This window comes from Scyliorhinus torazame, chromosome 2 (assembly GCF_047496885.1).
Source record: "Scyliorhinus torazame isolate Kashiwa2021f chromosome 2, sScyTor2.1, whole genome shotgun sequence".
NCBI lineage: Eukaryota > Metazoa > Chordata > Chondrichthyes > Carcharhiniformes > Scyliorhinidae > Scyliorhinus > Scyliorhinus torazame.
The window spans coordinates 98303775-98318838 of record NC_092708.1 but is presented as its reverse complement, the minus strand read 5'-3'; the positions used below and the strand labels follow the sequence as shown (position 1 = coordinate 98318838).

The 15064-nt window shown below is 50.6% G+C and overlaps 1 protein-coding gene across 1 annotated transcript in view; it reads right to left on the bottom strand.

Annotated features, from left to right (window-relative positions):
• The window catches only part of ly75 (lymphocyte antigen 75), a 228516-nt gene that overhangs the window by 112696 nt on the left and 100756 nt on the right, over nucleotides 1-15064 (bottom strand). The window contains exons 12-13 of the mRNA XM_072474567.1: nucleotides 12665-12861; nucleotides 1059-1201 (exon numbers count right to left, since the gene is read on the bottom strand). Of these exons, the coding sequence (XP_072330668.1) occupies nucleotides 1059-1201; nucleotides 12665-12861 (340 nt within the window). The remainder of the gene's footprint in view (nucleotides 1-1058; nucleotides 1202-12664; nucleotides 12862-15064) is intronic.

The window sequence follows — 15064 nt, the reverse complement described above, 5'->3', positions numbered from 1 at the left end:
TATCTGTCTAATTTGAAATAATGTTTACATCACAAAAGTTTGATTTCATCGAATAATAATTTATCAAAATTTCAACGTCTATAAATTACAGTAAATAATTTTAATTGAGCTGATTTGAATTCGGGAATAGATTGGATATTCTGATTGGAAATCTATGGACCAAATAACACCGAAAAAAATGCAATGTTAAAACTCTTGGCTTAAGCTCTAGGAACATAGGGCAGGATTCTCCGGCCTCCCAGCCACAAGTATCTCGACAGCGGGGGGCGGTATGCCATTCGCTGATGGCGGGATTTTCTGTCCCTGCCGCTGTCAATGGGATTTCCCATTGAGGCCACCCCACGCCGCTGGGAAACCTGCGGACAGGGGGGGCAGGGGGGATTCAAGATAACACCATTTTTTCCCCAGAAGTGTTGACTTTCTATTAACACAAAAATCAAGCAACCCGAAATGTCTGTTTTTTTGGAGGGGATGAACACACTTTGCAATACAGAAATTTCCATGAGCATTTATTTGACTTCCATCATAATATGGAAATTAGGGCAGCACGGTGGCGCAGTGGGTTAGCCCTGCTGCCTCACGGTGCTGAGGTCCCAGGTTCGATCCCAGCTCTGGGTCACTGTCCGTGTGGAGTTTGCACGTTCTCCCAGTGTTTGTGTGGGTTTCGCCCCCACAACCCAAAGATGTGCAGGGGAGGTGGATTAGAAATGCTAAATTGCCCCTTAATTGGAAAAAATGAATTGGGTACTCTAAAAAAAAAATTTTTAATATGGAAATTACATTTTTGCACGTTTACAGCAAGAGCTATTCACCCCAAAGTTATGTGCAATCAAAAAATGCAAGGTACCACTTTGTAGGTGAAGATCTGGTAAATGTCTACGGCTGACATCCAACCCAGAACAGCTTCTGATGAACACAGAATAACCCAATTAACTACAAAGCATTTGGCATTCAAGGAATGAAATTACCGATTTTAAATTGCCGTTTACAAATTATGCAAAGCCAAGCATGAAAGCAACAAAGATAAGCCATGCATTTCTTTCTGCATCTTTACTTACGTAATTGTGTTTCTCAGATAGTTGTGAAGATATATCATTTCATCATTGTGACTGAAACTTGGCAAGTGTGCTCCGAGTGCCTCACAGAATCGTTCAGCCTCTTCCCATGTTCTCTTTTGTGCTACCCTCTCATGATGAAAGATCTGCAAGTGCAAATTTGTTAACAATTGTGTTTTTGATTGTTGTGACTTAATATATAGTTGGTTTTTTTTTAATGTGTTTATTCAAATTTTCCAACAAAATTTTTAACAACCCCCCCCCATAACAAAAAGAAAGAAACGCAAACAAAAGTCAAAAATTATTCAAAATTTTTACATTGGGTTTCCCCATATACAGTAGCCCCCCCATATGACATTCAAAGGTACTCGTAGGGAAGCTCCCCCTACCCACCCAAATTCCCCCCCTGAAAGAGACCCCCCCCACCCCCCCTCCTCGGGTTGCTGCTGCTGATCTCCTCCTAACGCTCTGCGAGATAGTCTAGGAACGGTTGCCACTGCCTGAAGAACCCTCGTAAGGCAAACTTTATCCTCTCCAGCTTAATGAACCCTGCCATGTCATTTATCCAGGCTTCCACACTGGGGGGCTTCGCGACCTTCCACAATAGCAAGATCCTCCGCCGGGCTACCAGGGACGCAAAGGCCAGGATACCGGCCTCTTTCACCTCCTGCACTCCCGGCTCGTCCGTTACCCCAAATAGTGCCAACCCCCAACTCGGCTAGACCTGGACTTTCACCACCTTGGAAATTGTCCTCGCGAAAACCCTCCAAAACCCATCCAGTGCCGGGCATGACCAGAACATGTGGACGTGGTTCGCCGGGCTTCCCGAGCACCTCCCACATCTATTCTCCACCCCAAAGAACCTACTGTACCTCGCCCCTGTCATATGCGCTCTGTGAATAACCTTGAATTGGATTAGGCTGAGCCTGGCGCAAGAGGAGGAAGAATTAACCCTACTCAGGGCACCAGGTCACAGACCCTCATCTATCTCCTCCCCAAGCTCCTCCTCCCATTTGCCCTTTAGCTCCTCTACCGAGGCCTCCTCCTCTTCTTTCAGCTCCTGGTAGATCGCCGAAACCCTGCCTTCTCCAACCCATACACCCGAAATCACCCTGTCCTGAGTCCCCTGTGCCGGGAGCAGCGGGAATTCCCTCACCTGCCGCCTCACAAATGCCCTCACTTGCATATACCTGAAAGCATTTCCCGGGGGTAGCCCAAACTTCTCCTCCAGCGCCCCCAGGCTCGTAAATGTCCCATCTATAACCAGGTTCCCCATTCTTCTAATCCCTGCCCGATGCCAGCTCCGAAATCCCCCATCCATCCTTCTCGGGACGAACCGATGGTTCTCCCGAATCGGGGACCAAACCGAGGCTCCCACCTCACCCCTGTGCCGTCTCCACTGCCCCCAGATCTTCAACGTCGCCGCCACCACCGGATTCGTGGTGGACCTTGTCGGCGAGAGCGGCAGCGGTGCCGTCGCCAGCGCCCTCAGGCTTGTGCCCACTTACGAATCATCGCCACATTGGCTGCCCAATAGTAGCCGCACAAATTCGGCAGAGCCAGCCCTCCCCTGTCCCTACTACGCTCCAGAAACACCCTCTTTACTCTCGGGGTCTTATTTGCCCACACGAAACCCATGATGCTCCTACCTACCCGTTTGAAAAAGGGCTTGGGAATCATAATGGGAAGGCACTGGAACACAAAGAGAAACCTCGGGAGGACCAACATTTTAACCGACTGCACCCTGCCCGCTAGCGAGAGTGGCAGCACATCCCATCTTTTGAAATCCTCCTCCATCTGCGACACCAACCGCGTCAAATTGAGCTTGTGCAGGGCCCCCCCAACTCCCAGCCACCTGGATCCCGAAGTACCGAAAGCTCCTTTCCGCCCTCTTCAACGGCAGGTCGTCTATCCCCTTTCCCTGGTCCCCTGGATGCACCACAAAGTGCTCACTTTTCCCTACATTAAGCTTATACCCCGTGAAGTCCCCAAACTCCCTTAGGAACCGCATGACCTCCGCCATCCCCTCCACTGGATCTGCCACATACAGCAACAGGTCGTCCGCATACAGCGACACCCGATGTTCCTCTCCCCCTCGGACCAGTCCCCTCCATTTCCTGGACTCCCTTAATGCCATGGCCAGAGGCTCAATTGCCAATACAAACAGCAAAGGGGACAGGGGGCACCCCTGCCTCATCCCTCGGTACAGCCGAAAGTACTCCGACCTCCGCCGATTCGTAGCCACACTCGCCACCGGGGCTCTATATAGCAATCTGACCCAGCTGATGAACCCCTCCCCGAACCCAAACCTCCGCAACACTTCCCAAAGATACTCCCACTCCACCCGGTCGAAGGCCTTCTCCGCGTCCGTAGCTGCCACTACCTCCTCTTCTCCCTCCACCGAGGGCATCATAATAACAAAGAACAAAGAAATGTACAGCACAGGAACAGGCCCTTCGGCCCTCCAAGCCCGCGCCGAAAATAATCACATTGAGGAGCCTCCGCACATTAGTGTTTAGCTGCCTGCCCTTTACAAATCCCGTCTGGTCCTCATGAATCACCCCCGGGACACAGTCCTCAATTCTCGTAGCCAGCACTTTTGCCACCAACTTAGCATCCACATTGAGGAGCGAGATTGGTCTATACGACCCACATTGCAGTGGGTCCTTGTCCCGCTTCAGGATCAGAGAGATCAGCGTCCCGGACATTGTCGGGGGCAAGGTCCCCCCTCCCTTGCCTTATTGAAAGTCCTCACTAGCAACGGGCCTAGCAGGTCCGCGTATTTCCTGTAAAACTCGACCGGGAACGCATCTGGCCCGGGGGCCTTCCCCGCCTGCATGCTCCCCAATCCTTTAATCAGCTCCTCCAGCCCAATTGGCGCCCCTAAACCAGCCACCTCCTGCTCCTCCACCCTCGGGAACCTCAGCTGTTCCAAAAATCATCGCATTACCTCCTCCCCCGCTGGGGGCTCAGACCTGTACAGATCGCCATAGAAGTCCCTAAATACCTTGTTTATTCTCACCGCACTCCGCATCGTATTCCCCCCGTATCCTTAACTCCACCTATCTCCCTCGCTGCCTCCCTCATACGAAGCTGGTGTGCCAGCATCCGACTCGCCTTCTCCCCACACTCATACGTCGCCCCCTGCGCTTTCCTCCACTGTGCCTCTGCTTTCCCCGTGGTCAACAGGTCGAACTCCGACTGGAGGTTCAGCCGCTCCCTGAGTAGTCCCTCCTCGGGGCCTCTGCATATCTCCTGTCCACCCTTAAGATCTCCCCCACCAACCTCTCCCTCTCCCTGCTCTCTCTCTTCTCCCTGTGGGCCCTGATGGAGATTAACTCTCCCCTGACCACCGCCTTCAGCGCCTCCCAGAATAGCCCCACCTGCACCTCCCCGTTGTCATTGGCCTCCAAATATCTTTCAATGCACCCCCGCACCCGCCCGCACACCTCCTCATCCGCCAACAGTCCCACATCAAGGCGCCACAGCGGGTGCTGGTCCCTCTCCTCCCCCAACTCCAGCTCCACCCAGTGCGGGGCGTGGTCTGAGATGGCTATGACCGAATACTCCGTTCCCTCCACTTTCGGGATTAGCGCCCTACTCAAAATTTAAAAATCTATCCGGGAGTAGGCTCTATGGACGTGGGAAAAGAATGAAAATTCCCTGGCCTGGGGCCTGACAACCCTCCATGGATCCACTCCTCCCATCTGGTCCATAAACCCCTTAAGCACCTTGGCCGCAGCCGGCCTCTTACCCATCCTGGACCTAGAGCGATCCAGTGCTGGGGCCAGCACCGTGTTGAAATCCCACCCCCCCATTATCAAGCTTCCTACCTCCAGGTCCGGAATCCGACACAGCATGCGCTTCATAAATCCGGCATCATCCCAGTTCGGGGCATATACATTTACCACCGCCCGCACCCCCTGCAACCTACCGCTCACCATCACATATCGACCTCCATTATCCACTACAATATTCATTGCCTCAAACGACACCCGCTTCCCCACCTGTATTGCAACCGCTCTGTTCTTCGCATCCAGCCCTGAATGGAACACCTGTCCTCCCATCCCTTTCTCAGCCTAACCTGATCTGCCACCTTCAAATATGTCTCCTGGAGCACAACCATGTCTGCCTTCAGTCCCTTTAAGTGCGCGAACACCCGGGCCCTCTGGACCGGCCCGTTCAGGCCCCTCACATTCCAAGTTATCGGCCGGATTGGGGGGGCTGCTCACTCCCGTAAGTCAGCTGACTCCTGCTGACCCTGGCCTCTCCCGCCATTCCATCGACCCCCTCCAGTGTGAGAATCCCCCCTCCATGGCAGTCAGTGTGTGCTCCTCTCCAGCATCGCCCATCCCCCCCGGCCCCCACCCCCGTCCTTCTCTAGCGCGGGAAAAAGCCCGCGTTTTCCTAAGCCGGCCCCGCCCCCTCTGGCGCAGCTCCTTTTGCGGCCTTACCCCATTCCCCATCCCCGGGCCTCCACTCCCCCTCTTCCTTCGTGGGGTCTGCCCCTCCAACACCGACGGCCACGCTCTCCCACAGTCTCCCCATCAAATCCCTTCACCCATCCCCATCCAGCACCCGAACCAGAGGAACATTCCCTAAACGTAATAAACACCATGTACACAGGAAACATCCCGCCACAACAAACCGTCAATTTGAGTCCAACTTTTCAGTCCGTATAAAGCTCCATGCCTCATCAGGCGTTTCGAAATAGTGGTGCCGATCCTGGAATGTGACCCACAGTCGCGCTGGCTGCAGCATACCGAACTTCACCCCCTTTTGATGGAGCACCGCCTTAGCCCGATTGAAACCAGCTCTCTTCTTAGCCAACTCTGCACTCCAGTCCTGGTAGATTCGGATCTCCGTGTTCTCCCACCTGCTGCTCCGCTCTTTCTTGGCCCATCTCAGGACACACTCTCTGTCCATAAAGCGGTGAAACCTCACCACTACAGCCCTTGGCAGCTTGTTGGCCTTGGGTCTCCTTGCTAGGACCCGGTGAGCCCCATCTAGCTCCAGGGGCCTCAGGAAGGCTCCCGCGCCCATCAGCGAATTGAGCATTGTGCTCACATATGCCCCAGCATCGGGCCCCTCCACTCCTTCGGGGAGACCCAGAATCCGAAGATTATTCCTCCTCGACCTATTATCCAGGTCCTCAAATCTTTCCGCCCAACTCTTGTGCAGCGCCTCGTGCGCCTCCACCTTCACCGCCAGGCCCAAGATCTCGTCCTCGTTCTCCGAGGCTTTTTGACGCACCTCCCGGATCGCCGCCCCTTGGGCCTTCTGGGTCTCCACTAGCTTCTCAATCGCCGCCTTCATTGGCGCCAGCGTTTTGGTTTTCAGCTCCTCAAAGCAGCGTCTAAGAAACCCCTGCTGCTCCTGCGACCACTGCGCCCATGCTGCTTGGTCTCCACCCGCCGCCATCTTGTTTTTTCTCCCTCTCACTTTTCGCTGCTCCAAGATCACTTTTTTCACCGCTCCACTCCTGGTCCAATCCATATAATGTCGAGGGGACCTTGCTGTCACCTTCCCACACTGGAAGCCGTTGAACAATTGCCGTTGGGGCCCTTCTAGAGAGCCCAAAAGTCCGTTCCCGGCGGGAGCTGCCGAACGTGCGACCTACCTCGGCATAGCCGCAACCGGAAGTCACTTAATATATAGTTAAATATGGCATGAAACATTTGACTCTGTTCACCACATCATCCCCTCCTCCAACATGTGCCACCTTGTCGTCCAGTTCAGTGGGGCTTCTCTCACGTGGTTCCATAGCCAGTGAATCACTTGCAAAGGCTTCACTTCTTGCTCCCAAATAGTTACCTCCGGCATCCAAAGATCTAGTCTGGTCTCATCCGCTGCCCCTCAGCATCATTCATCTGAAGGCGCACATATGCTGACGACGCTCAGCTCTTCCTCACCACCACCTCCCTCAAACCTTCCACTTTTCCTAAATTATGAGACTTTGTATCTTACATCCCGAATGAGCAGAAACTTTCTCCAATTAAATATTGAGAAGCCATTGTTTCCAAATGTGTTTCCTTGCTACCAACTCTATTTACACTGGGACAAGAAGCTCACACATGTCCCAATCAAGGACGTTGTGGCCACATAAGGGTCGTTTCCTGCCCAACTTAAATTTTTAAAGGTCCCCACCCCAGACCTTTTCTCCCTCCCCACCTCGACACCACTGACATGTTTTTCTCTGGTTCCCTGGATTTAGGCTCAGGACGTTTCTTGCAGTATTTCCTCCGGTCGTTCAGCGCTGTTGCTGGAGGGATTGGAGAACTGCCAGCGAATCAGATTGGCTGGCAGCTTTCCAAGGTGGGACCTCCCCCTGACTGAGGGGTAAAACTCCTGCATCCAGCAAATCAATGCTCATTAGATCATACTTTTGACTCTTTTGAATGGTGGGGGCTAATCCTACAAATTCTAGTGAAATTCATTGAAAACTCTGCTGCTTGTGTCTTAACTTATAGCAAGTCTGGTTCCCCTATTGTCCCTGCGCTGGGTGGTTATCTCCCACTACCATTTCCTCCAACCACACTCATTTTTAGTTGCTGATCATTATTTTTCAGGTGCAATAAGGCCTGCAGTCTGGGTTGGATTTGAACACTGAACACCAAAATAAATCATGAAATGTTAGGACACAGAAACAGGGGTGGGATTTTCCAATCCCGCTGCAGAGTGTCCACGCCACCGTAAATACCGTTGCGTCTTATGACGGCGTGTACGGGCCGCTCCCAGGACTAATTCTGGCCCCTACAGGGGGCCAGCACAGCGCTGGAGCAGTTCGTGCCGCTCCAGCTGCCGATCCTGGCGTGAACTGTGTACCGCGGGATCCGCGCATGCGCAGTTGCGTCGGCGCCAACGAGGACATGCACAGTGGCGTGGCGGCAACGTGCGCTTGCGCAGTGACCTCCTTCAACGCGCTGGCCTCGACGCAATATGGCGCAGGACTACAGGGGCCGGTGCATAGGAAAGGAAGCTCTCAGCCACAGAGGCCGGCCCGCCGATCGGTGGGCCCCGATCGCGGGCCAGGCCACATCGGATCCCCCCACAGGCCGCCACCTGACCCTTCAACGCCGAGGTCCCGCCGGCTCAAAGCAGGTTGGAACGGCACCGGCGGGACTCGGTTCTTTTCTTACGGCTCGGTCCTTTTCTTATGGAGAGCGGCCCGCGACCGGTGCCGCACCAACCACGCCGGCGCCAATGGTGTCGATTCTCCTCTCTGCGGAGAATCACGTGCCGGCGTCGAGGTGGCATGGCCCATTCACGGGGATTCTCCGGCCCGGCCCAGGGTCGTGAAAAATCAATGGCATGTTAGCTGCAGCATTTGGTCCCTGTCCGCTGACTTTCTGATTGATCCAAAACTTGAAGAAAGCATACATCGAAGATGGTCAACAACAATATCATGAACACAATATAGCCTGGACCTCAACTCTCCATCTCAAACGTTTACACACATGTAGCTATGCGGCATCTCAAACAGAGGCCGAATATCATAGACAACCTGCACAATGCACACGCAAGTCTCTGCTCAAATCCCAAACACACGACTGCTACTGATGTTCTAAACAGAACACAAATAGTTTTGAAAGCAACTAAATTAATATGGATTTCCTGACAACTATTCACTTCATCTGTTCCTGTGTTTTCTGTTAACGGCACTCACGTCATTTTTGGGGATTGGAAGAAATGTTTGTTTTGGGGGCTTGGCATTCCTGGGTTTCACATCAGATTAATCATTATAAACCTAAACTATTTATTCTTTAAAAAGTGGCTGCCATATGCGACAATACATCATTTTAACAAATCATGATATGGACAGTAATGATGCTGCTGCAAGTCGTTTCAATGCCCTTGGGTTAATGTTTGGGAAAAAATTAGTGTTCTCCTGATTGCCATGGCCTCAGCCAACCTTATATCCCAAAATGCCCCCCTTGTTTTCTTCTTCTTTCCTCCATTGAAAAGGTACTATTCTATAGGCAATAACACTCTTGAATACCTAAGCAAGTATTGGCAAACTATTTGATCATGGGCACCATTACAATGAACCTACTCCTGCTCGTTTCTCATGTCCACACAAATACATATTTCCAGTCGGAGTGATCAGGAATAGGAATGCTATCCAATTGTTTGGTATGCTATCCAATTTTCATCTTCCTGATCTACTTTGTATCTTAAATTACAGTAAAATGAACAATGCTAAATGCAGTGCTCAGTTCCTGGGAATGTTTACTGTGAGTATGTGTACTCTTATTATTTAATTTTTTATAAGAAAAATCATACATTTAGTATCCTGATTTATTAATGTTTTCCCCAAAGGAACATGCTACCAGGCCTCTTCTCAGTATGGTAAATTTGCCTATTTCACGAATTACAAGACCTGGGGATTCGCCATTTCTGCAACTAACTGTTGACGCCAATGGAGAATCCGTGGACTCATACCTGCACCGATTCTGCAACCGGTGAGGGGCTAGCACCGGTGCTGCATGGATCACCATCGATTGGTGATGAAGGTTCAGTTAGGGTGCTTGAGAGTCACAAGTTAGGTTATGGTTATGGTTAGCTAGGAAGGACCTAAAGAGAGAGCTAAGAAGAGCCAGGAGGGGACATGAGAAGTCTTTGGCAGGCAGGATCAAGAATAACCCTAAAGTTTTCTATAGATATATCAGGAATAAACGAATGACTAGGGTAAGAGTAGGGCCAGTCAAGGACAGTAATGGGAAGTTGTGCGTGGAGTCCGAGGAGATAGGAGAGGTGCTAAATGAATATTTGTCGTCAGTATTCACACAGGAAAAAGACAATGTTGTCGAGGAGAATACTGAGATTCAGGCTACTAGACTAGAAGGGCTTGAGGTTCATAAGTAGGAGGTGTTAGCAATTCTGGAAAGTGTGAAAATAGATAAGTCCCCTGGGCCGGATGGGATTTATCCTAGGATTCTCTGGGAAGCTAGGGAGGAGATTGCTGAGCCTTTGGCTTTGATCTTTAAGTCATCTTTGTCTACAGGAATAGTGCCAGAAGACTGGAGGATAGCAAATGTTGTCCCCTTGTTCAAGAAGGGGAGTAGAGACAACCCCGGTAACTATAGACCAGTGAGCCTTACTTCTGTTGTGGGCAAAATCTTGGAAAGATTTATAAGAGATAGGCTGTATAATCATCTGGAAAGGAATAATTTGATTATAGATAGTCAACATGGTTTTGTGAAGGGTAGGTCGTGCCTCACAAACCTTATTGAGTTCTTTGAGAAGGTGACCAAACAGGTGGGTGAGGGTAAAGCAGTTGATGTGGTGTATATGGATTTCAGTAAAGCGTTTGATAAGGTTCCCCACGGTAGGCTACTGCAGAATACGGAGGCATGGGATTCAGGGTGATTTAGCAGTTTGGATCAGAAATTGGCTAGCTGGAAGAAGACAAAGGGTGGTGGTTGATGGGAAATGTTCAGACTGGAGTCCAGTTACTAGTGGTGTACCACAAGGATCTGTTTTGGGACCACTACTGTTTGTCATTTTTATAAATGACCTGGAGGAGGGCGTAAAAGGATGGGTGAGTAAATTTGCAGATGACACTAAAGTCGGTGGAATTGTGGACAGTGCGGAAGGATGTTACAAGTTACAGAGGGACATAGATAAGCTACAGCGCTGGGCTGAGAGGTGGCAAATGGAGTTTAATGCAGGAAAGTGTGAGGTGATTCATTTTGGAAGGAATAACAGGAAGACAGAGTACTGGGCTAATGGTAAGATTCTTGGCAGTGTGGATGAGCAGAGAGATCTCGGTGTCCATGTACATAGATCCTTGAAAGTTGCCACACAGGTTGAGAGGGTTGTTAAGAAGGCGTACGGTGTGTTAGCTTTTATTGGTAGAGGGATTGAGTTTGGGAGCCATGAGGTCATGTTGCAGCTGTACAAAACTCTGGTGCGGCCACATTTGGAGTATTGCGTGCAATTCTGGTCGCCGCATTATAGGAAGGATGTGGAAGCATTGGAAAGCGTGCAGAGGAGATTTACCAGAATGTTGCCTGGTATGGAGGGAAGATCTTATGAGGAAAGGCTGAGGGACTTGAGGCTGTTTTCGTTAGAGAGAAGAAGGTTAAGAGTGACTTAATTGAGGCATACAAGATGATCAGAGGATTGGATAGGGTGGGCAGTGAGAGCGTTTTTCCTTGGATGGTGATGTCTAGCACGAGGGGACATAGCTTTAAATTGAGGGGAGATAGATATAGGACAGATGTCAGAGGTAGGTTCTTTACTCAGAGAGTAGTAAGGGTTTGGAATGCCCTGCCTGCAACAGTAGTGGACTCGCCAACACTAAGGGCATTCAAATGGTCATTGGATAGACATATGGACGATAAGGGAATAGTGTAGATGGGCTTTAGAGTGGTTTCACAGGTCGGCGCAACATCGAGGGCCGAAGGGCCGGTACTGCGCTGTAATGTTCTATGTTTTATGTTCTATGATTAGGGGCAGCATGGTAGCATAGTGGTTAGCACTATGGCTTCACAGCGCCAGGGTCCTAGGTTCGATTCCTGCTTAGGTCACTGTCTGTGCGGAGTCTGCACTTTCTCCCCGTGTCTGCGTGGGTTTTCTCCAGCTGCTCTGGTTTCCTCCAGTCCAAAGATGTGAAGGTTAGATGGATTGGCCATGCTAAATTGCCCTTAGGTTAAATGGGGTTGCTGGGTTACGGGGATAAGGTGGAGGTGTGTGCTTGAAGGGGGGTGCTCTTTCCAAGGGCCGGTGCAGACTCGATGGGCCGAACTGCCTTTTTCTGCACTGTAAATTCTATGATTCTATGATTCGCATGAAAAATGGTGCAGGATTCGCCGGATCCGTGATCGACACTCGCAGGGCTGACAAGCTGCAGCCGCGCACAAACATACACTCCCCACAGACACACTTATTGGAGCTAAAACGCTTGGACAGGTTGTGCTGGAGCACCCATACGGCTGATGGATCAGCTGGGGCCAGAGGGCGCCCAGGGGGGTGCCCGGGGGGGAGGGGCAACTACTACGGTCCAGGGCACCCTGTTTAAAGATGGCTGTCAGCGGAGCGCATGGCTGCCTTGCTGGCTGCAGTTAATTGTGTTGCGTATCCGTCCACCCCAACCCACAGCTCACCTCCTGGTCACCCCCACTACTCTTCCCGGCCCTGGCAGAAGTCCCCAGCCACCGGCATGACTGTCGGCGAAGTATGGCGTCGCTGGACACTGTCCGTACGCCCTCCCTCTCTCTCAGAGCCACCACGTCAGGTTTACTAGATTTGAGAGCCCACGTGGACCGCGCCATCGTGAACTCGGCCCATCGGAGGCGGAGAATCATGGGTGGGCCACTAATGACATGCAAACGGTGTTTAAAGTACATGCGGTGTGCATCACATTGGCGCCATTTTCGAGGTGGCGGAGCATCACGATTCGGCGTCAAACAAGCACCTGCCGCGATTTTGGCGTCGGAAGCTATTCTCTGTCCGTGCCCACGCCACGATTTTGCCGTCAATTAACAGAGAATCCCGCCCCATATATATTACCTCTCGCTGGGACAAAAAACAACTGGAAATTAACTGATTGTTCTTTAAAGTAAAAAAGAAGTGTACACACCAAGCAAAACAGATGATATTCTCACCTTGTAGCATTGATCAAGGACTGCATTAGTATACCACCCAGGAGGGCAAGAACCTGTTGGGTGAGCTTCCTCAGTTTCTGTGGTATTGCCAATACTCTTCTTACAAATGGACATTGCTTTGAAGCTTTTACAGTTTTTGACCTCCCACCGTCCAAGAGCGTTTCCTGTGGCCATGGCAACACACCCACCCGGAGATGCTGGAAAAAGTAAGGAAATGCTGTCATTTGTTTCAACACAGTAATTTTTTGTTTCACTTAAATTGCCACTTCTGAAAGCTCCATCACTTTTTTTTTTAAACAAAGCCTTTATACTTTGCTAATTACCCAATACTTGCAGAAAAGGCACATTGCCTTCTTTCTAGAATGGATTAAATCATACTCTTGCCGTTGCTGCTCCCACGAATGTGGTCATACTTCATGCCCATCATCTGGGGTGTTTGGTAGGGTTCAGGTGGGTACATTGGCCGATCTGTGGCCGAAAGATTCTGCAGAAATTGGGACAGGATAGCACAGACAAACGACTTTTGAGCAAGTCGCTATTTCAGGATTTCCTCTGCTTGCGTTTTCTCTCTTCCTTTGATGTGCACTTGTATTTGAAGGTGCGTGCAATGGTGTAAGGGAGGAGAAGCTCCTTTTGGAGGTGGCTCACCGTACTCTTGGATTGATTTGTTTTGCACTGATCCTCACCTTCACACAGATCTCAATTGCGGTTCCAGTAGTTGTGACCATGCAACAGTGGCCACACCCTGCTCACTTTGACTCAGCAACTTCGGGATTTGTCTACACTGGCATGTGAAGACCGATTCTGGCAGACTCAATAGATGAGACCAATTTGAGGTCCAAAGTCTTGAAGACAATTTAGTACACATGACAATTTAGTGCCATGTTATGGAACATGTTGAGCTTGGCAAGACACAGTGGTTCCTGGTGAGCCACTGCATCCGGATCCATCTCCAGTCATCTCGGCTCATCATATTACTGGACCAAAATAGGTCAGGACAGGAGAGTGAGACTGTCGGTGCACAAATCTCCCTCACCATAATCCAATTCACGTGCAAGGTCATGTTTAGCATCTTTCTATCACAAGGGTACGTGGCAGTGACTGCATTCACCTTCTCTGATTCCACAGGCATCATAAACAAGTCCAATTGAGACCTTTCTTGCTGACCATTTGCCAGCATATTCTATTAATCCGGAGAGCTGAGCAGCAGAGGTAGAAACTGTGTTTAGCCCATTTTAGCTCAAATGATACTGAGGCTAAATGCAGTCCTATGCATCCCCTCCCCTAACTCCCAGTTAAGATTATCTAATTTACTGCCTAATTTAAACACAGTAAGAAGTCTTACAACACTAGGTTAAAATCCAACAGGTTTGTTTCAAATCACTAGCTTTCGCAGCACTGCTCCTTCCTCAGGTGAATGAAGAGATAGGTTCCAGCGATAGGGGTAACCCCAGGTTAAAGAGGTGTGAATTGTCTCAAGCCAGGACAGTTCGTAGGATTTCGTAAGCCCAGGCCAGATGGTGGGGGGCGAATATAATGCGACATGAATCCAAGGTCCCGGTTGAGGCCGTACTCATGTGTGCGGAACTTGGGTAAAAGTTTCTGCTCGGCGATTTTGCTTTGGCGCGCGTCCTGAAGGCCGCCTTGGAGAACACTTACCCGGAGATCAGGGGCTGAATGCCCTTGACTGCTGAAGTGTTCCCTGACTGGAAGGGAACATTCCTGCCTGGTGATTGTTGCGCGATGTCCGTTCATCCGTTGTCGCAGCGTCTGCATGGTCTCACCAATGTACCACGCTTCGGGACATCCTTTCCTGCAGCTTATGAGGTAGACAATGTTGGCCGAGTCGCATGAGTATATACCGCGTAACTGGTGGGTGGTGTTCTCACGTATAATGGTGGTACCCATGTCGATGATCTGGCACGTCTTGCAGAGATTGCCATGGCAGGGTCATGTGGTGTCGTGGTAGCTGTTCTGAAGACTGGGTAGTTTGCTGTAAACAATGGTTTGTTTACGGTTGCGCGGTTGTTTGAAGGCAAGATGTTCACCTTGGCAAGATGTTCATCTTCATCGATGACGTGTTGAAGCCTGCGAAGAAGATGTCGTAGTTTCTCTGCTCCGGTGAATTACTGGACGACGAAGGGTACTCTGTCTGTTGTGTCCCGTGTTTGTCTTCTGAGGAGGTCGGTGCGGTTTTTTGCTGTGGCGCGTTGGAACTATCGATCAATGAGTCGAGCACCAGATCCCGTTCGTACGAGGGCATCTTTCAGCGTCTGTAGATGTCTGTTACGCTCCCCCACCATCTGGCCTGGGCTTGCGAAATCCTACCAATGGTCCTGGCTTGAGACAATTCACATCTCTTTAACCTGTGGTTACCCCTATCGCTGGATCTGTAAAGAC